The sequence below is a fragment of the Lithobates pipiens genome, unplaced genomic scaffold, assembly GCF_037356315.1.
Source record: "Lithobates pipiens isolate NorthernLeopardFrog02 unplaced genomic scaffold, aLitPip1_a1.2 Scaffold_23, whole genome shotgun sequence".
NCBI classification, from domain to species: domain Eukaryota; kingdom Metazoa; phylum Chordata; class Amphibia; order Anura; family Ranidae; genus Lithobates; species Lithobates pipiens.
Genome location: NW_027507785.1, coordinates 118,715,942 through 118,737,181, shown reverse-complemented (window position 1 = coordinate 118,737,181; position 21,240 = coordinate 118,715,942). Strand labels below are relative to the sequence as shown.

The 21,240-nt window shown below is 43.5% G+C and overlaps 1 protein-coding gene across 1 annotated transcript in view; it reads right to left on the bottom strand.

Annotated features, from left to right (window-relative positions):
- IFT27 (intraflagellar transport 27) overlaps positions 1 to 21,015 on the bottom strand; it is a 112,023-nt gene extending 91,008 nt beyond the window's left edge. The window contains exon 1 of the mRNA XM_077452261.1: positions 20,789 to 21,015. Coding sequence (XP_077308387.1) covers positions 20,789 to 20,822 — 34 coding nt within the window. The 5' untranslated portion in view covers positions 20,823 to 21,015. The remainder of the gene's footprint in view (positions 1 to 20,788) is intronic.
- Between the last annotated feature and the right edge of the window lie 225 nt (positions 21,016 to 21,240).

The window sequence follows — 21,240 nt, the reverse complement described above, 5'->3', positions numbered from 1 at the left end:
ATGACCAGGCCATTTTTTGCGATACGGCACTGCGTCGCTTTAACTGAAAACTGTGCAGTCATGTGACACTGTTCCTACAAATAGAGCTTTCTTTTGGTGGTATGTGATCATCTCTGCAGTTTTTATTTTTTGCGCTATAAACAAAAAGAGAGCAACAATTAAAAAAAAATAAAAAAATCATCGCAATAAGCGTATATTGATTGGCTTGCACAAAAGTTATAGCGTCTACAAAATAGGAGATAGATTTGTCATTTTTTATTAGAATTTTTTATTTTTTTACTAATAGTAATGGCGTAATAATGAGTAATAATTAGTAATGGTGGCGATCTGCGATTTTTATCAAGACTGCGATCTTATAGTGGACAAGTCGGACACTTGACACATTTTTGGGACGATTGACAATTATACAGCGATCAGTCACCGATTACTGTATAAATGTCACTGGCAGGGAAGGGGTTAACACTAGGGGGCAATCAAGGGGTTCACTGTATTCCCTAGGTGTGTTCTAACTGTAGGGTGAGGGGACTGACTATAGGAGATGACAGATTTTGGCTCCTGGCCATATACTCACGATCTGCCTCTCCTCTCAGAGCAGAACAGGGATTTGTGTGCTTACACACACACACACACACACACACACACACACACACACACACACACACACGTCCCTGTTCTGCCCCTCGTGCAGTGCAGCGGGCACCGGCTAACCTGCTTAAAGGAGCTGATGTACAGCAACAACCATTCGCGGGATCGTGCCGACCTGCCGAAGTATGATGGCAGCTGGTCGGCAAGTGGTTAATGTCTTTCAGTTAGCCCTTGTTCAACAGGACAAATCGCATGACAAGTCGCACCCTATTGTCGGCAATGGCACTGTTCAAATCGGTGCGACGCTGACTTTGCGGAGACACATTGATTTAAAAAAGTAGTTCCAACACTGCTTTTGCCGATTTCCAGTGCGATTTGCATTGACATCTGTGCATGAAGCCGCACAGCTGTCTTCAAAGTCACATCTGAAGTCGAACACACATGTGGCTTTGAAATAGTCTAATTTCAGATGAAGTCACATGGGCTTAGGGTTTACATTTACATTGTTCTTAACCACTTTAGCCCCGGACCAATTTGCAGCCAAAGGACCAGGCCCCTTTTTGCGTGTGTGTGTGTGTTGGGTGTGTGTTTTAACTGTAGGGGGCGTGGTTTGGCATCTGACGCCACTGATCGTCTTTCACTATAACAGGGAACAGACGATCAGTGACAGGCTCAGTAGGAAGCACAAGGAGAGGTTTACACAGACCTCTTCTCATTCTTCAGCTCTGTGACCCGATCGTGGGACACCAGTGGTGATTGGGTCCGCTGATCCCGCGGCAACAGTCACAGCGCTCAGGACCGGGTTGCGAGCGCGCCACGGCTGGGCACTTAAAGAGCAACGTACCTGTACGTGCTTGTGCCCAGCCGTGCCATTCTGCCGACGTAAATGTGCAAGAGGCGGTCCTTAAGCGGTTAAAGTATCAAAAATTACTCAAACCAGTCACAGCAAAGCTACCAGCATTTTCACAAGGCAGGCCACATATCAACTGCAAGGACTGTGAACCACTCTAAAACAAACCAATTAAACTCTGTATCTATAAGCTTTGTAGAGAGATCATTTTTACAACACAGACACTGATAGCTTTTTTTAACCACTTGACCACTGGGCACTTAAACACCCTTAATAACCAGACCAATTTTCAGCTTTCGGTGCTCTCGCATTTTGAATGACAATTACTCAGTCATGCAACACTGGACCTATATGAAATTTTTGTCCTTTTTTTCACACAAATAGAGCTTTCTTTTGGTGGTATTTAATCACCTCTGGGGTTTTTATTTTTTGTGCTATAAAAGAAAAAATACCGAAAATTCTGTAAAAAAATGAATTTTTCTTTGTTTCTGTTAGAAAATTTAGCAGATTAGTAATTTTTTCTTCATAAATTTTGGCCAAAATTTATACCACTACATATCTTTGGTAAAAATTGGTGGATATTATTTGGTCTTTGTGAAAGTTATAGAGTCCACAAGCTATGGTGCCAATATCTGAAAATTGATCACACCTGAAGTACTGACGGCCTATTTCAATTCTTGAGACCCTAACATGCCAGAAAAGTACAAATACCCCCCAAATGACCCCTTTTTGGAAAGAAGACATTCCAAGGTATTTAGTAAGGGGCATGATGAGTTTTTTGAAGTTGTCATTTTTTCCCACAATTCTTTGCAAAATCAAGATTCTTTTTACTTTTTTTTTTTTTTTTTCACAAAATTGTCATATTATCAGGTTATTTCTCACACACAGCATATGTATACCACAAATTACACCCCAAAACACATTCTGCTATTACTCCCAAGTACGGCAATACCACATGTGTGAGACTTTTACACAGTGTGGCCACATACAGAGGCCCAACATGCAGGGAGCGCCATCAGGCGTTCTGGAGCACCCAGGACAATTCTGACATTTCTCTCCTACATGTAAAAATCATCATTTATTTGCTAGAAAATTACATAGAACCCCAAAACATTATATACGTTTTTTTAGCAAACAACCTGGAGAATACAATGGTGGTCTTTGCAACTTTTTATCTCGCACGGTATTTGCGCAGTAATTTTTCGAATGCTTTTTTTTGGAAAAAAAACAGTTTTGTGCTTAAAAAAAAAAAAAAAAAAAAAACACAGTAAAGTTAGCCCAATTTTTGCATAATGTGAAAGATGAAGTTACGCTGAGTAAATAGATACCTAATATGTCACTCTTCAAAATTGCACACGCTCGTGGAATGGCGCCAAACGTCGATACTTAAAAATCCCCATAGGCGACGATTTAATTTTTTTTTACTGGTTATATGTTTTGAGTTACAGAGGAGGTCTAGGGCTAGAATTATTGCTCTCGCTCTAACGTTCGCAGCGATACCTCACATGTGTGGTTTGAACACCGTTTTCATATGTGGGCGGGACTTACGTATGCGTTCGCTTCTGCATGCGAGCACATGGGGACAGGGGCGCTTTAAAAAAAACATTTTTTTTTATTGTTCATTTTACTTTATTTATTTTAGTTTGACATTTTTTTCCCCAAAAATAATTTTTTTGATCACTTTTATTCCTATTACAAGGAATGTAAACATCCCTTGTAATAGGAATATGGCATGACAGGTCCTCTTTACAGTGAGATGTGGGGTCAATAAGACCCCACATCTCACTTCTAAGCTGGGAAGCCTGAAAAAAAAAAAAAAAAGATTCTGGCTTTGATCGTATTAGCGATTCGGTAGAAGCACCGGAGGGCGGAGGGCGGCGGGAGGGGGGGGATGTCTATGGCTGGGTATTGCAGGGTATCACCGACTATGGCTGGGTATCTCAGAGTATGGCGTTGCAGAGTACTGCGTTGCAGAGCATTGCAGGGTATTGGCGGGTGTTGCAGAGCATTGCAGAGTGTTGCAGGGTATTGGAGAGCATTGCAGAGTGTTGCAGGGTATTGGAGAGCATTGCAGAGTGTTGCAGGGTATTGGCGGGTGTTGCAGAGTTGTTGCAAGGTATTGCGGAGTGTTGCAGGGCATTGCGGAGTGTTGCAGGGCATTGCAGAGTGTTGCAGGGCATTGCAGAGTGTTGCAGGGCATTGCAGAGTGTTGCAGGGCATTGCAGAGTGTTGCAGGGCATTGCAGAGTGTTGCAGGGCATTGCAGAGTGTTGCAGGGCATTGCAGAGTGTTGCAGGGCATTGCAGAGTGTTGCAGGGCATTGCAGAGTGTTGCAGGGCATTGCAGAGTGTTGCAGGGCATTGCAGAGTGTTGCAGGGCATTGCAGAGTGTTGCAGGGCATTGCAGAGTGTTGCAGGGCATTGCAGAGTGTTGCAGGGCATTGCAGAGTGTTGCAGGGCATTGCAGAGTGTTGCAGGGCATTGCAGAGTGTTGCAGGGCATTGCAGAGTGTTGCAGGGCATTGCAGAGTGTTGCAGGGCGTTGCAGAGCGTTGCAGAGTGTTGCAGGGCATTGCAGAGTGTTGCAGGGCATTGCAGAGTGTTGCAGGGCATTGCAGAGTGTTGCAGGGCATTGCAGAGTGTTGCAGGGCATTGCAGAGTGTTGCAGGGCATTGCAGAGTGTTGCAGGGCATTGCAGAGTGTTGCAGGGCATTGCAGAGTAATGCAGAGTAATGGCAGGGTATTGCAGAGTAATGCAGGGAATCGAGGGGTTAATTTTCGGTGAGCAGCGATGTGGGCACTGCAGATGCAGCCCACATCGCTGCTGACACCGATCTCTTCCCCCTCCGCTGTACCGATCGGTACAGAGAGGGGGAGGGAGGAACCGGCGTCATAACATGACGCCGGCTTGTTTACAAGTGATCACTCCGTCATTTGACGGAGCGATCACGTGGTAAACGGCCGCGACGAGCGGCCGTTTACCGTCATTCGTGATGCGCCGGGTCCACTGGACCCAGCGGTCATGGATGCTCTCGTGTGCGCGCCCCAGGGGGCGCGCGAGAGCAGAATTCTGGGAGGCCTCTCAGAGTTAATTAACGGCCTCTCAGAGTTAAACAACCGCCCTGAAGCCGTTAATCGGCAATGGGCGGTTGTTAAGTGGTTAACTATGAAAACAGTTCTTGGCAGTAGAGATGTGCAGGATGGAAAAATTTGTCTGGTTTCAAATTTGTTTGTTAATAATTTGTTTCATCATATTTGATATGTTAGGAAGATTTGTTCTCAGAATTTGTTTTATATATTTGGATTTGTTTCATATATTCGTTTTCGAATTGGAATTATATTTCAATAAATACAGTAAGATATAAAAGTAAAATAAAGCGATGATTCCCATTTAGGCTGCTTTATAGAATAAAATATATTCTATTCTACTCTATTCTATGATTTTCTATTCTATTTTTTTATTATGTTCTTTTCTATTTTATTCTATTATTTTCCTTTATTTTCTATTATATTCTATTGTGTGTGGTTCTATATTTTGCTATAAAGCAGCCCAAGTAGAAAGCATCATCTAATTCCACTTCTAAACCTTACTGGATTTATTGCAATATGTTTCAATTTTGTATTTGAATGTGGATAATTCGTTTTTTTTATTATTTTATTTTGGATATGTTGAAATACGTTAGTATTGGGTATTACAAGTGTCACATGGCAAAGCGTTAAAAAAAAATAAAAAAAAAAACAACATTTACTGTGAATGTGAAATAATAAAAAAAAAAAATATCAAAAACTGTATCCAAGAGATACATCCGAATCGCCAAACCGCAAAAAAAATTTTGTCCGAATTTTGATTTGTAACGAAACAAATCGCTAATGTCTACTTGGCAGGCTGCTAGCCTAGTGTTAACAACCAGGCTCTAAGGGCCTGTTCACACCACATGCAGTCCAGTGTGTTTGTTTTCTGTTTTTCTCAAAAACGCATGGAAAGTAGGCTGCAGTTCTAGCGCATTCCAGGTCCAGAAAAAAAAAAAAAAAAAAAAAAAGTAGAACATTCTGCATTTTTCCTGCACTGGAACGGTGTAAAATGCATCAAAAATGCACCAAAAATGCACGAACATACATGTCCTTATTTAACCACTTAAAGCGGGGTTCCACCCTAAAGTGGAACTTCTGCTGATCGGAACCCTCCCCCCCTCCGGTGTCACAATTGGCACCTTACAGGGGGGAGGGGGGTGGCGATACCTGTCAAAGACAGGTATTTACACCCACTTCCGGGCATAGACTCCCGTGGGAGTCTATGTCATTTCCTGTCCTGCCGCGCTGTCTGCTGGGACACACACGGGTCCCAGTCACAGTGCGGACAATTCCTATTGCGCTGCGCGACTCGCGCATGCGCAGTAGGGAACCGGGAAGTGAAGCCGATTCGCTTCACTTCCTGATTCCCTCACCTAGAATGGTGACGGCAGCAGCCGAGAGCCGAGCGATCGATTGGCCTCGGCATCGCTGGAACCCGGGACAGGTGAGTGTCCATTTATTAAAAGTCAGCAGCTGTAGTATTTATAGCTGCTGGCTTTTAATATTTTTTTTTTTTTTTTTTTTTTTTTTTAGGTGGAATACCTCTAAGGACCAGGCCTCTTTTTCAGATTTGGTGTTTACATGTTTAACCACTTAAGGACCGCCGTATTGCCAATGTACGTCATTGCAATGGCACGTACAGGCACAAGCACGTACATGCTTGGCTTCCAGCGGGTGGGGGGTCCGATCAGACCCCCTCCCGCTGGATACGGTGGTCCGTTTCGCTTCAGGAGCGCTCCGGGATGAGGGGATGGCCGTTGGTTTCTGGCCATCCCCTCTCGATCGCTCCTGGCGAATGAGAAGCTTCCTCCCACTGTGTATTGTATACACAGGCAGGGAGGACGTGATGTCATTCTCCTCGGGGCGGTCTTTTTGACCGGACTACGAGGAGAAGACAGAAAGTAAGTGTGCACCAACACTACACTGACATGTAGGCAAACAAACACCCCCCCGTCCCCCTCCCCCCCCCCCCCCCCCCCAGTCACATTGTCATTGATTGCAGTGATCATTTATTTACTGATCACTGCATTCAGTGTCAGTTGTAAAAGTAAAAACTGTCAGGGCAGTTAGTGTTAGGTCCAGGGTAGCCCCCTACCACCCCCCAATAAAGGTTTAACCCCCTGATTGCCCCTAGAGTTAACCCTTTCACCCCCTTTTGCCAGTGTCACTAAGAGATCATTTTTCTGATCGCTGCATTAGTGTCGCTAGGTAGCTAGATATTTTTTTAGGTTCACCGCCAGGTTTTTATAGCGCTAGGTACCCCGATATACTACCCAATAATGGTTTTAACCCCCTGATTGCCCCTAGTTAACCCTTTCACCCCCTTTTGCCAGTGTCACTAAGCGATCATTTTTCTGATCGCTGCATTAGTGTCACTAGTGTCGCTATGAAGCTAGTTATTTTTTTAGGTTCACTGCCAGGATTTTATAGCGCTAGGTACCCCCATATACTATCCAATAATGGTTTTAACCCCCTGATTGCCCCTAGTTAACCCTTTCACCAGCGATCACAGTATAAGTGTCACTGGTGATGCTGGTTAGCCAGTTAGTCATTTAGGTTCCCTGTCAGGTTTTTATATAGCGCCAGGGACCCCCATATACTACCTAATAAAAATTTGAACCCCCTGATTGCCCCTAGTTAATTCTTTCACCAGTGATCACCGTATAAGTGTTACGGGTGACTCTGGTTAGCTTGCTTTTTATAGCATCAGGGCACCCACCATTTATTACCCAATAAAGGTTTAACCCCCTGATCACCCGGCAGGTGATATCAATTAGGTTTTAGGGTCAGGGTCTGCGTCGCCCCAGGCAGCGCTAGGTTAGTGCCAGTACCGCTAACACCCACACGCAAAGCATAAACCTCCCGTAGTGGTATAGAATCTGAACAGATCAATATCTGATCTGATCAGATCTATACTAGCATCCCCAGCAGTTTAGGGTTCCAAAAAAACGCATTGTTAGCGGGATCAGCCCAGATACCTGCTGGCACCTGCGTTTTGCCCCTCTGCCCAGCCCACCCAAGTGCAGTATCGATCGATCACTGTCACTTACAAAACACTAAACACATAACTGCAGCGATCGCAGAGTCAGGCCTGATCCCTGCGATCGCTAACAGTTTTTTTTGGTAGCATTTTATATTTAAATCCGGAAGGCAGTGCTTGGTTTTCGGGGTCCCGTACGTGGCTAGGCTCCCAAAAAGTCCCCCACATGTGGTATCCCCGTACTCGGGAGAAGCAGCAGAATTTATTTTGGGGTGTAATTTGACTTATGCCCATAGCATGTGTGAGCAATATCATTTAGTGACAACTTTGTGCAAAAAAAAAAAAAATTTTAAATTTCTGCAACTTGTGGCAAAATATAAAATATTTCATGGACTCAACATGCCTCTCAGTAAATAGCTTGGGGTGTCTACTTTCCAAAATGGGGTCATTTGGGGGGGTTTTGTGCTATTTTGGCATTTTATGGCCTTCGAAACTGTGATAGGTAGTGAGGAGTGAAATCAAAAATTTGCACCCTTAGAAATCCTGAAGGCAGTGATTGGTTTTCGGGGTGCCGTACGCGGCTAGACTCCCAAAAAGTCCCACATATGTGGTATCCCCGTACTCAGGAGAAGCAGCAGAATATATTTTGGGGTGAAATTCCACATATAACTATGGCATGTGTGAGCAATATATCATTTAGTGACAACTTTTTGTAAACTTTTTTTTTTTATTGTCTCATTATTCAATCACTTGGGACAAAAAAACAAAAAAAAAAAATATTCAATGGGCTCAACATGCCACTCCACAACTTCCTTGGGGTGTCTACTTTCCAAAATAGGGTCATTTGGGGGGGGTTTGTACTGCCCTGCCATTTTAGCACCTCAAGAAATGAGATAGGCAGTCGTAAATTAAAAGCTGTGTAAATTCCAGAAAATGTACTCTAGTTTGTAGACGCTATAACTTTTTCGCAAACCAATAAATATACGCTTATTGACATTTTTTTTTTACTAAAGACATGTGGCTGAATAAATTTGGCCCTAAATGTATGACTAAAATTGAGTTTATTCGATTTTTCTTATAACAAAAAGTAGAAAATATCATTTTTTCTCAAAATTTTCGGTCTTTTTCCATTTATATCGCAAAAAATAAAAATCGCAGAGGCAATCAAATACCATAAAAAGAAAGCTCTATTTGTGGGAAGAAAAGGACGCAAATTTTGTTTGGGTACAACATTGCATGACCGCGCAATTACCAGTTAAAGCAGTGCAGTGCGAAATTGTAAAAAGACCTCTGGTCCTTAGGCTGTTAATTGGTCCGGGGCTGAAGTGGTTAAAACAGTTTTTTTTTTTTGCTATAAAATTACTTAGAACCCCCAAACATTTTATATTGTTTTTTTTCTAACACCCTAGAGAATAAAATGGCAGTCATTGAAATACTTTTTTTCACACCGTATTTTGCGCAGCGGTCTTACAAGCGCACTTTTTTTTGGAAAAAAATTCACTTTTTTAAATAAAAAAATAAGACAACAGTAAAATTAGCCCAATTTTTTTTTATATTGTGAAAGATAATGGTACGCCGAGTAAATTGATACCCAACACGTCACACTTCAAAATTGCGCCCGCTCGTGGAATGGCGTCAAACTTTTAGCCTCAAAAATCTCCATAAGCGACATTTAAAAAATTCTACAGGTTGCATTTTTTGCGTTACAGAGGAGGTCTAGGGCTAGAATTATTGCTCTCGCTCTACCGATCACGGCAATACCTCACATGTGTGGTTTGACCACTGTTTTCATATGCGGGCGCTACTCACGTATACGCTCGCTTCTGTGCGCAAGCTCGTCGTGACGGGGTGTTTTTAAAAACCTTTTTTTTTTCTTATTTATTTCAATTGATTTGGTTTATTGTTACACTGTTTTAAAAAAAAAAAATGGATCACTTTTATTCCTATTACAAGGAATGTAAACATACCTTGTAATAGAAAAAAGCATGACAGGTCCTCTTAAATATGAGATCTGGGGTCAAAAAGTCCTCAGATCTCATATTTGGACTAAAATGCAAAAAAAAAAAAATATATATATATACCTTTAAGATGTATGGAGCGGAAGTGACGTTTTGACGTCGCTTCCTCCCTTCTATGGCATAGAGACGAGTGGGGGCCATCTTAGCCTCACTCGTCTCCATACCCAGCTAGCGAAAGGACCCGATCGCCTCCGCCACTACCGACGGCTCCGGTAAACGGCGGAAGGTGCGGGAGGGGGGGTGGCACCTCTCCCGCCGCCGATAGCGGTGATCTCACGGTGAATCTGTCACGGACACCACCGTTATCGTGCAGACGACCGGCGCCTGAAGAGATGGCCATCTCGGGTTGTGGCAGCAGCTGCTGCCGTTACCGAGATATCCCTCTTCAGAAATAGGACGTACATCGTCGTGCGCTGGTCGGTAAGTGGTTAAGGTTAAAAAAAAAAAAAAAAAAAAGAAGGGGAAAATGCACTGGACTGAATCAAAAGTAGGGTTCCCGATGTGAAGCTACACGGCTGGATTCCCGTACCCGCAATGGCCGTGGCATGCACCGGACAGCTAATGGAAACATCAGCTGCGGTGCCAACATCACTGGACTCCAGAACAGACGAGTGTCCTATTATTAAAAGCCAACAGCTGCAATAGCTGTAGCTGCTGGCTTTTCATTTTTGCAGAGGTGGGCGGACCTCCACTTTAATCCAGGAGGCATGAAAAAGACAGACTTACCTTTTTTTTCTAGTTCCTGTGAGATTCCTTCCCGCCAGTAGGAAGGTTTCCCAAAGCCAGCCCACTTCACTGACTGCGGCTGCCGCCATGCCAACTTCATTACATACTACCAAAAAGAGGTTTGTAGCAGCTGACCAGGGTTCAGGTTTTTAAAAACTGAAGAAAGAGGGTCAGCGTGACATTAAAGCGATTGTAAAGTCTAAACGTTTATCACCTTATGCATTAAGGTGAAAAATCTACTTTGCTCCCACTGCTTTCAATGAAATCCAGTGACTGGTTCGGGGGGGGGCGCTCTCTGTGGGCGCACTGAAGGGTAGGAGCCAGAAGCGCCTCCGGCGAACCCCAGGAGAGGAGGATTGGGGGGGCTGCTTGTTATTTTTACTTTTAAAAAACACCTTTACAACCCCTTTAACCGCCCTATGTACATATACTGGGGCAGGGTGGCCCTTACGTGCAAAATCCCATACCCATACGTGGTCTCTTCTTCCTGGTCTGGGGCGCATGCAGCACTGGAGACCCACTCCCGCTGTGATTGGACACAGAGGGAGCCAATCAGCGGGTCGTTCTGCTGATCATTCGGAGAGAGGCAGAGTGGAAAATGCTAAGCAGAAACATGGAGCTCTCATTTCCTTTAGTCAAAGTACATCCCCCACAGTTAGAAAGCACCCCCCTACAGACACCTTTAACCCTTTGATTGCCCCTGATGTTAACCCCTTCCCTGCCAGTGTCATTAGTACATAATGAAAAAAGAAAAAAGGAATTTGGGGACTTTAAATGAGGCAGGAACCAAAGGGGGTAACTGCCTACATCCCTATCATTGATTAAAATTGAGAGAAAAATGGTGGGACTTTGTATAAAGCACACTAGTACAGTGACAGTTCGTTTTTTTTTTTTTTAGCACTGCATTGCTTTCACTGGTTCACAAAAAGTGTCACTTAGTGTCAGATTTGTGCGCTCACTATAAAATCGCTGATCACCGCCATTACTAGTAAAAAATATAAATAAAAAGTCCCTAAAGCTATCCCGTAGTTTGTAGGTGCTTAACTTATTGAGATTTTTTAATTTAATTTTTTTTTAACCAAAAAACATGTAGAAGAATACACATTGGCCTAAATTGATGAAGAATTTTGATTTTTTTTTTATTGGATATGTTTTATAGCAGAAAGTAAAAGTTTTTTTTTTTAATTGTTTAAATTTGTTTATAGTGTAAAAAATAAATAAAACACAGAGGTGATCATATTTGATTAACCTCCCTGGTGGTATGATTATTTCAGATTTTAGGTGCTGAAAGCGGTACAATTATTTTGCATGGAAATTTGGCGTTTTATTATTGTAGTCCTGTAATTCTTAGGAATTACTCACTTAAAATCTGTCCAAACCAGAGTCTAGTAGACATCCCCGGTATGATAAAGTTTGAAAAATGAAATCATAAATAATATAATAAATAACTAATTACACCAAATAATAATATAACAATACTAAAAATTATTCAATAATGTAATCAAATCAAAAACACTGAAATTTGCTCAGTTGCAGAATTGTCACTGTCATTACTTTTCAGTATTTGATGACGGATCTCCGCACAAATCGCTATCCCTCAATTCTGCGAGTGATTACAATTTATTATCGCTGTTTTCTAGCTGGTCTAAAACCATTTTTGATGTAAAGGGACAGTTTTGGTTGCTATGGACAATCTCCAGTTTCCAGGCATAAAGAACAGTTTTTATAATATAAAACTGCATGCAGGACACTGGAGAAACCACTGGGGACAAAGGGGATGTGAAATACATACAGCAATGTAATCTGCAAGATTACATTATACTGTATGTATACTGTGTGTTTCACTTTTTGAATTTGGCGCCGTTCTCCGTCCCCTTGATAGATCGAGCGGAGCACGGCTTGCTCATACCGCGGGGGGGGGGGGGGGACAGGGCAAGTAAAGTCTCCTTGCATTCAGCGATGCGGTCCCGAGTCTGGCTCGGGGTTACCGCTTTTGGTATAAAATCTCCACCCGAGCCAGACTCAGGAATACCGCCAGGGGGGTTAATACCACCAAAAGAAAGCTCTATTTGTGGGAAAAAGGACAGCAATTTTATTTGGGTACAGCGCCGCATGACCGCGCAATTGTCAGTTAAAATAACTCAGTGCTGTATTGATAAAAATGGCCTGGTCAGGAAGGGGGTAAAACCCCAGAGCTGAAGTGGTTAAGACAGCTAGAGATTTCTCTAGGTCAGCAATGACAACCTCATGGTTTGCCTTATTCAATACATTTGTAAGCCACTGACCTGGAACAAGAATACAAATTATTCATTTTCTGCAGGTCAGGGACTGACAAAGCATAGAAAATCTTTAAATGTGACCTAACACCACTAACCCCCCCCCCCCCCCCCCGATCTCGGCTGTATTTACCTCCCCTGATCCTGAGCTGTCAGGGCTCATGCAAAATCCTCCACCGGTCTGGTGAAATCCCTGCTGCTTTCTCTCCTCTCTGCCCAGTGCTGCAAGGACAGACCAGACAGATTCTGATTGGTCAGCACAGTCCATGTTTAAGTGGAACTAAACCCATCAATTTAACAATTCCCAAAACAGTACCATTCAAGGCATGCTGTGAACAATAAACTATCACAGTTGCTTGTGCTTTCAAATGAACTGTCAAGCCATCAAAAAGCTGGTGTCACAACTGTGCCCATGTGCAGTACTATGGTAACTGCTGATCAAACAGAGGATAAGATGGCAGCTACCTTGACTGTAAAGGGTTTAGCTAGAATTTAGGCTGGCCATACATGAAGCACAATCTGATGAACTGGCCAAAATCTGCTCAGTGTGGCCCTGTTGACTGGCCCCTGCCCACCATTCCTCGATGAAAAAAAATCAAAGGAGCTGGGCAGAAAATTGTCAGCCAAACGACACCTGCATCCAATCAGATTCACTTATAGTTCAGGTACTTGACAGCCACGTTGTCATAATACAAAACCAGCAGCAGGAGATTTGTTTGCTCCATGATATGCAACATGGAAAAATCTATAGGTGTATGGCACACAGGTGCAGAAATCTGTTGTCCATACACCTTAATCGATTTTGATCACTGCAGCGGAAACAATTCTCAGCCCAGTAGTTGCCTCTCCACACTAGCAGATGCCACTTTACGGCTGCCCAGACTAGTTCAAAGTACTCCGAGCCGAATGCTGCATCAATGCTGGCTGCTGCTCTGGACTTGCTGCTCCTGGTTGCTAAGCAACCAATGCTACAAGCCTGATCTGCTAACAGTATTCATATAAGCGTTGTTCCAGAGAGAGCATCTCTGCACCTGCAATCCCTGACTGCATGACAGTTCACTAAGCTCTCTGTATTATAAACACCTGCTATGTTTTTGTCCAATACAATTATGTTTTTACTATTTTTGTATCTCAGTGTTGATCTCCTTCAACCTTTTTCTACATGCACTTACTCCAACATAAGCGTCAAATCCTTGCTCGGAACTCATTGACTGTATTGGTACCAATTATGCATGAGCTACATTTGCTTGAAGCCAGGTTTGGGTCCAAACCCAGAAGCCAGCTGTCATTCTTGGTCCAATGAGATATGGGAAGGAGATTACAAAAGGATAAAGTCAGCTGCGGGGTGGGTAAAGTTCGGTGCTCCTGACATCATTAACCTAATATGGCCACATGAACATATTAGGACAGTATAGCTGATCATGTGGCCACATTAACATGTTCCAAAGTAGAGGTCGACCGATATATCGGCCGATATTTGCCGTTTTTTAAATAATCGGCATCGGCCGATTTGAGCTGATAAAAAGCCGATTTAGAACTACAGCGGGACTTTTCTATTACAGAAGTCATTTCAGTCAGTGTAAGTTGCCTGAGTCGTCATAGAAACGTCTTTCCTCCTCTCTGGGCAGGCTGCCAAGAAAAGAACAGAAAGATACAATGTTTACACTTGAATGAATGAAGTCATCTCTGTGTGTAGAAGTTCTCAGTTTAACCATTTAAAGACTAAATCTTTTCTGACACTTGTTGCTTACAAGTAAAAATCCTGTATTTTCTGCCAGAAAATCACTTAGACCCCCCAAAAAATTATATATATTTTTTTAGCAGAGATCCTAAGGAATAAAATAGCGGTTGTTGCAATATTTTATGTCACACGGCATTTGCACAGAGGTCTTTCAAATGCATTTTTTTTTTAGGAAAAAAATACTATTTAAAAAATAAAAATAAAATAAAAACAGTAAAGTTAGCCCATTTTTTTTTTCGTACAAAAGTTTTGACTACCTGTTTTTATTTAATATATAGTTTTTGTTTTTTTTTTTAATCTAAATCATACATACAAGTAAACTGATTGGAGGTTTGTTTTGTTTAATAAATGTTTAAATGTAAGAAATTTTCTGTATCACTTATGAAGGCTGCTTTCACAGTGGAGCGGGCAGGCGTTGATGGTAAAACGCAAGTTTTAGCGGCTCTTTACCATCATTTTAGCGGTGCTATTTGGCTGCTAGTGGGGCACATATAACCCAGCTAGCGGCCAAGGAGGAGGTTAAATGCGCCCATGAAGCACTGCTGCCAAATCGCATTGCATGCGCTTCAGCAGTGGTGCCCATTCATATCAATGGGCAGGAGTGGTGGAGGAGCGGTATACACCACTCCAAACGTGCTGCTTGCAGGACTTTTTTTTTTTAAGATCCTGCCAGCGCATCGCCTCAGTGTGAAAGCACTCTGTCTTTCACACAGACTGCAGGGGAGCCGTTTTACAGGCGCTATTTTTAGCCCAAAAGCGCCTGAAAAACGCCCCAGTGGGAAAGGTGTGTTAGATCAAGGGGGATTAAAAAATAAAATAAAAAAGGAAAAAAATAAATAAAATAAAATCGGCCTACCATATTGGCCCAAAAAAAAAAATCGGCATCATATATCGGCTATCGGCCGCCATGATTTCTAAATATCGGCATCGGCCAGAGAAAAACCCATATCGGTCGACCTCTATTCCAAATGTGAACTTATCCTTCAAAATGTATCTATACCCCAAAACAAATTTTGTCTGGTTAGCAAGTGAACGCACCTCCTGTCTTCAGGTGTCTCCACTCTGGATGGAGGAGAAATGAAGACACCTTTGGACAGCAGCTTTGTCAGTCTGGGGGGAGGGTAATGAGGGCACATGAAGATTTACAACCCCAATTCCAAAAAAGTTGGGACGCCGTGTAAAAGCAACATAAAAAACAGAATGCAATGATTTGCAAATCTCATAAATCCATATTTTATTCCCAATAGAAAACATTTCAAAGGTTAAACAAAAAATGTAGCATTAAAAAAATAAAACATAAGGTCATTTTGAAACTGGTGGCAACAACACATTTCAACAAAGTTGGGACAGGACAACTAAAAGCTGGCAAAGTACAACGCCAATTCAGTTGGGACAGGGCCAGGTTTACCACACTGTATCATCCTTCTCTTCTAACAACACTCTTTAAACATCTGGGAATGGAGGAGACCAGTTGCTGGAGTTTTGGGAGAGGAATGTTGTCCTGTTCCTGCCTGAGCATATGCTGCTCTAAAACCTGGATATATCCTTCAGCATTCCTGGTCCCTTTCCAGATGTGCAAGCTGCCAATTCCATACACACTAATACACCCACATACCATCAGAGATGCAGACTTTTTAACTAGCCAATAACAAGCTGGTTCCCCTCATAGTACAGAAGTCATGTATAGCAAGAGGAAAGAAAAAAACAAAAACAAAAAAAAAACCCTTCTGTCTTTAGAATTACTTTAAATCACTTCCTTCTCCTGCCCAGGACTACATGTTCCATGAGGCATTGCTCCTTACACATTCACTGACAAGTTTTCAGGCACTTGCTGACATGTATGGATGGTGTACTGAGCTGTATGTGTGCTGCACTGGATTTCCTGATATATAAACAAATAATTATTCTGTATGCAGGCCAACTAATCAGCTGACCAACTAATCGATTATGAAAATAGCTGACAACTATTTTTATAATCAATTATGTTGATTCGTTGTTTCAGTCCTACTTTCTATTAGTAAACCACACCTGTAGCCACACTTAGGCCCCTTTCACACTGGGGTGGGAGTATCGTTTTAGCGGCGGTATTCAGCCGCTAGCGGGGAGGTTTTAACCACTGTATCTGGAGAAAAGGGGTTAAAACCTCCTGCAAAGGGGCGCTTTGCCGGCAGTATAGCTGCGCTGCCCCATTGATTTCAATGGGTAGGAGCGGTTTAGGAGCGGTGAATACACCGCTCCAAAGATGCTGCTAGCAGGACTTTTTTCACTGTCTTGCTAGCGCACCACTCCAGTGTGAAAGCCCTCTGGCTTTCACACTGGAGTGAAAGGGACCCTTTTTTTGAGGCGCTACACAGGTGCTATTTTAAGGGCTGTAGCACCTGAAAACCGCCTCAGTGTGAAAAGGGCCTTACACTTCACATGTTACCAAAGTATCTTAAAGTGGTTGTATACTTCAGACATGAAATATGAAAAAAGCATATCCCTCTGTAGTAATTACGCGTCTCAATTAAGAGCATTAAGTGCCATTTCTGTCTGCCGATTATTTGTTCTGCTATCTGCATGAGTCGCTTCTGAGAGAAAAAAAGGTGACGGGGAGGGATCTCCAGCACACTCCCATTGATTGACAGCCTCAGCTCTGTTCCTGTGTGAAGGAGTGGTGTCCCTTCCCTTCAAACAGCTCTCAAAGTTCTCCCCATTGAGCTCTGAGAAGTGTGGTTTCAGCTCCCCGCCCCATTTTATTGACAGCTCAGACAAGCTTTATAAATTCTGGACTTTGAACGGCTGTATAGAAGACAAGACAGTTACAACATATATGTAAGAGGATTGGTTCATTCTCTGTGTATCACCTGAGGCCAGTCACTTCACTGGGCATATATGAGGGTTTACAAACACTGCAAAGCTGAACTAAACTCCTAGAAATCTTCATAATTTCCTTCCAGCGATGAGGTGGTTAAATCTCTTGCCACAAGCAAATGCTCACCTGCGCTCACAATGGTTAACCCAGGAGGTATACAGTGTGAAATTGCCTTCTTTACCCTGATGGTCTTGCTGCCCTTTCAGGGCAATGGGTATCCTCAGACTGAAAAATATGAAATAAAAAAAGAGAAGGGTGCACTAACCTAGTACATTACTTCAATAAAATGTATTACAAGATATAAGTAGCAAAAAATATATTCAAAAATGCATATTGTGTGAACGCATATTATAGCAAGTTAGATTGACTGCATGAAGGTCTATTCAAGTCCATCGGTACTGTCAGAAGACCAGGAGGCGTCCAAATGGATGACACAATTCATGGCCCTGGCTCTGATGAAAAGGGTTCGCCCTTGAAACATGTCAGCCACTTGGACGCCTCCTGGTGTTCCGGCAGTACCGATGGCCTTGACTAGACCTCCAGGCAAACAATTTCACTTGCTAGGATGTGTTCACACAATATGCGTTTGTGAGTATATTTATTGCGGTTTTTATCTTAATAATACTTTATTAAGGTAATACACAAGGTCAGTGCGCCCTTCTTTTTAGTTGATATTTTTAAATCCCTTGCCAGCCACTGCCATCTTTTCCCTGGCATTTCTATTTTCTGAGTTTTCAGCCTCTTAACAACTCTGACACAGATGTGTGGTGGCAAAAGGGTTGGCTTTAATGCCCACGCCTGCGTCGCTGTGGCGATGTTTAAATGCTGACAGTGCGCTCACCACTCTAAGCTAAAGATCGGTAGCCAGCAGAACAGGCTTTCAATCATGTGACAGTGGTCACATGATTCCTGATCCTTCCCACACATTCTGAACTTTTTAAAGGGATGCTGCGGCAGGCGGGAAGGGGGTTAGTTGGTCAGTCTGGGAATGATTTCATCCCGTGTCACTCCAGCATAGATTGAGGGTGCCGATGTTCTATCAGCTTACCGATACCCATCAGATCATGTAACAGAAGTGACGTTCCAACCAAAAAAATACTTACAGCGCATGCGCTATGCGTTCCACAGCGCTATGCATTCCAAACACTTCATGTTCTGACAGGTAGCGGAAATCTCAACACCCATGCAGACATCTTACTACACCCAACTACTTTAATTTAATTTTTTAATTACAGAGTCAATTTAACAATAAAGTGAGTGTATATAAATAAATATACTATGGGACAGTTCACACCATAGAAACGCAGTCCGGATACATTCCAGATGCTTTTCTGCATGCACATTTTTGATGCAGTCCAGTGCATTTTTCACTCTTTTTTTCTTAACCTTAACCGGATCCCGACCAGCTCACGCACATTTACTGCGGCACAATGACAAAGCTGCACGAAATCCCGTACATATACGGATGTTCCCTTTAAAAGCCACTAGAGGGCGTGCGCCCACTGCATGGCGGGGCAGTGGGCGTGAGAGCCAGGCGCGGGAATTTGTGTGTGTAAACACTAGGGGTGCAACGGATCGTCACCGATCCATGATCCACTCGGATCGGCACATGCTGCGCTCAGCGGTCTCGGCCTTAGGAAAGGTTGCGGCTTCTGCCTAGCTCCGAAGCATGTCATGACGCTGGTTCCTTTCTCCCCTCTCTGTACTGATCTGTACAGTGGAGGGAAGAGATCGGATGGAAGCAGCACTGTGGGCTGGATCTGTAGTGCCCACAGCGCTGCTCTGTGACAGCCATGCCTCCATGCCCTGCCAATATTACAGTGGGGACTATATGGTTGTGGAATTTTCACAGGTTTTTGCAAATTCAATTATTATTTGCTGATCCGAAAAATGATCCGATCCGTGACTCTGATCCAAGGAACGATCCAATCCGTGAGTTTTTTGATCCGTTGCACCCCTAGTAAACACACAAATCCCTGTGCTGTCATAGGAGAGGAGACATATTGTTTGTTCCTACTAAGTAGGAACAACGATATGTCTCCTCCCCTAGTCAGTCCTATCCCCATACAGTTAAAACCCCTTCCCTCACAGTGACATTTACACAGTTATAGCACTGATTGCTGAACAAATGTCAATGGTCCCAAAAAATTTGTCATTTTTGGGTATATTTATTATAGCAAAAAAGTAAAAAATATATTTTTTTCAAAATTGTCGCTCTTTTTTTGTTTATAACGTACAGCATTGCACTTGTCAGTTAAATTGACACAGTGCCAAATTGTAAAAAGTGCTCTGGTCAGGAAGGGGGTAAAATCTTCCGGGGCTGAAGTGGTTAAATAAGGACGTGTGTTCCAATGCGTTTTACAGCGTTGCAGTACAGTTCAGTGCAGGAAAAATGCAGCATGTTCTACTTTTTTTTTTCTGGAACTACAATCACTGGTGTGAACTATGCCATTGAAAACCATATAACCTACTTTACATGCGTTTTTGATGCAGAAAAAAAAATGCACTGGACTGCATGTGGTGTGAACTGGCTCTCTATCGATATCTGTGATGCCTTTTGGATGTTTAATTTTAAAAGTGTAAAGGTTCAACGCTGAGTAAGGATGGGCTCAGGCGTGTTTGCAGCGCCACATGCCCGAGCCCGCCAGGAAGCTTACACTGTGCAGCGCTAATCACAAGTAAGGATGAGCTCAGGTGTGTTCGCAAACAGCATGTGCAGAGCCCGCCAGGAAGTCGGGACTGCACAGCACTAATCACAAGCAGTGAGACATTGTCCCGATGTACTGCTGCAGAGATCGGGCAGTGTCTCGCTGCCTGTGATTAGCGCAGCGCGGTGCCAACTTCCTGGCAGGCTCTGCACGTGCTGTTTGCGAACACGCCTGAGCTCATCCTTAATCACAAGCAGTGAGACATTTCCCGACCTGTGCACCCGCGGATCGAGAAACGTCCCACTGCCCCTGATTAGCGATGTGCAGTGCCGACTTCCTGGCGGGCTCTGCACGTGTTTTTTTGTGAACACGCCTAAGCTCATTCTTAATAACAGGCAGTGAGACATTTCCCAGCCGCGGATCAAGAAACGTCTCTCTGCCCGTGATTAGCGCTGCGCAGTGTAAGCTTCCTGGCAGCTTGGGCATGTGGAGCTGCGAACAAGCCTGAGCATATCCTTAGCGCCGAGCAGTGCTGGGTGTACCAACATGGCCTCCACCACCTTCCTACTGCTGGCGTCCAGCTTCTTTCAAAAACGTAACATCAAAACACCATTCAAGTCAATACACTTATTTATATGCACTCACTTTATTGCTAAAATGACTCTGAGATTCAAGACGTAGCCGGGTGTAGTAAGATGGGTGTTCTATCAGATTACCGCTACCCATCAGATAATGAAGTGTTTGGAACGCACAGCTCATGTGCAGAAAGAATTTTTTGGTCGTAGTGATCTGACGGGTAGTGGTAATCTGATAGAACACGGGATCTCACGCTACACTGCGCATGCGCACCTGAGTGAAATCAATAGAAACCTGCAAGAAGTGTTTGTTATCACAGAGGAGACACAGTAAGTGTCTTCTACAATAAAGAGCTGCCTGCTCACTGTTGTTTTATTAGTTTCCTTCCACTTTAATACCATAGACAGTATACACAGAATACAACACACATAGAAGATACCAGAAGAGCAATGTCAGGGCACTTACCGGCTACAATACACTTAGCTGACAGTTTCACCATTATGCTGGGCACCTCCTTCCAATGCTCATGTAACCTCCCCCCTTCAACAGCAGGATGCAGACTGTGCACGACCACCGTCCTCTATCTCTCAGAGCTCAGCCCTGGCTCCCCAGCAGCGTCCAGAAGGCTTTGTTTACACTCCTGTATCCATGACCATGAGCAGCGTGCGCGTGCACATCCCTCCATTCATACACTGCACATTTGCACACTCCCTTCCCTACGCACTGCGCATGTGCGGGTTGTTCTGCACGCTCCCGTATTGCCGCACTGCGCATGTGCGGAGTATTGTGCACGGCCTGCACGCTCCCCAAATGTGTCTACTGTAATGAGCGCATCACTAAGCGTGCACCTGTGCGGCCCTATGATTAACCCTTTTATGAACAGCAGTTTATTAGGCGGCTACGCAGGTACAAAGTGG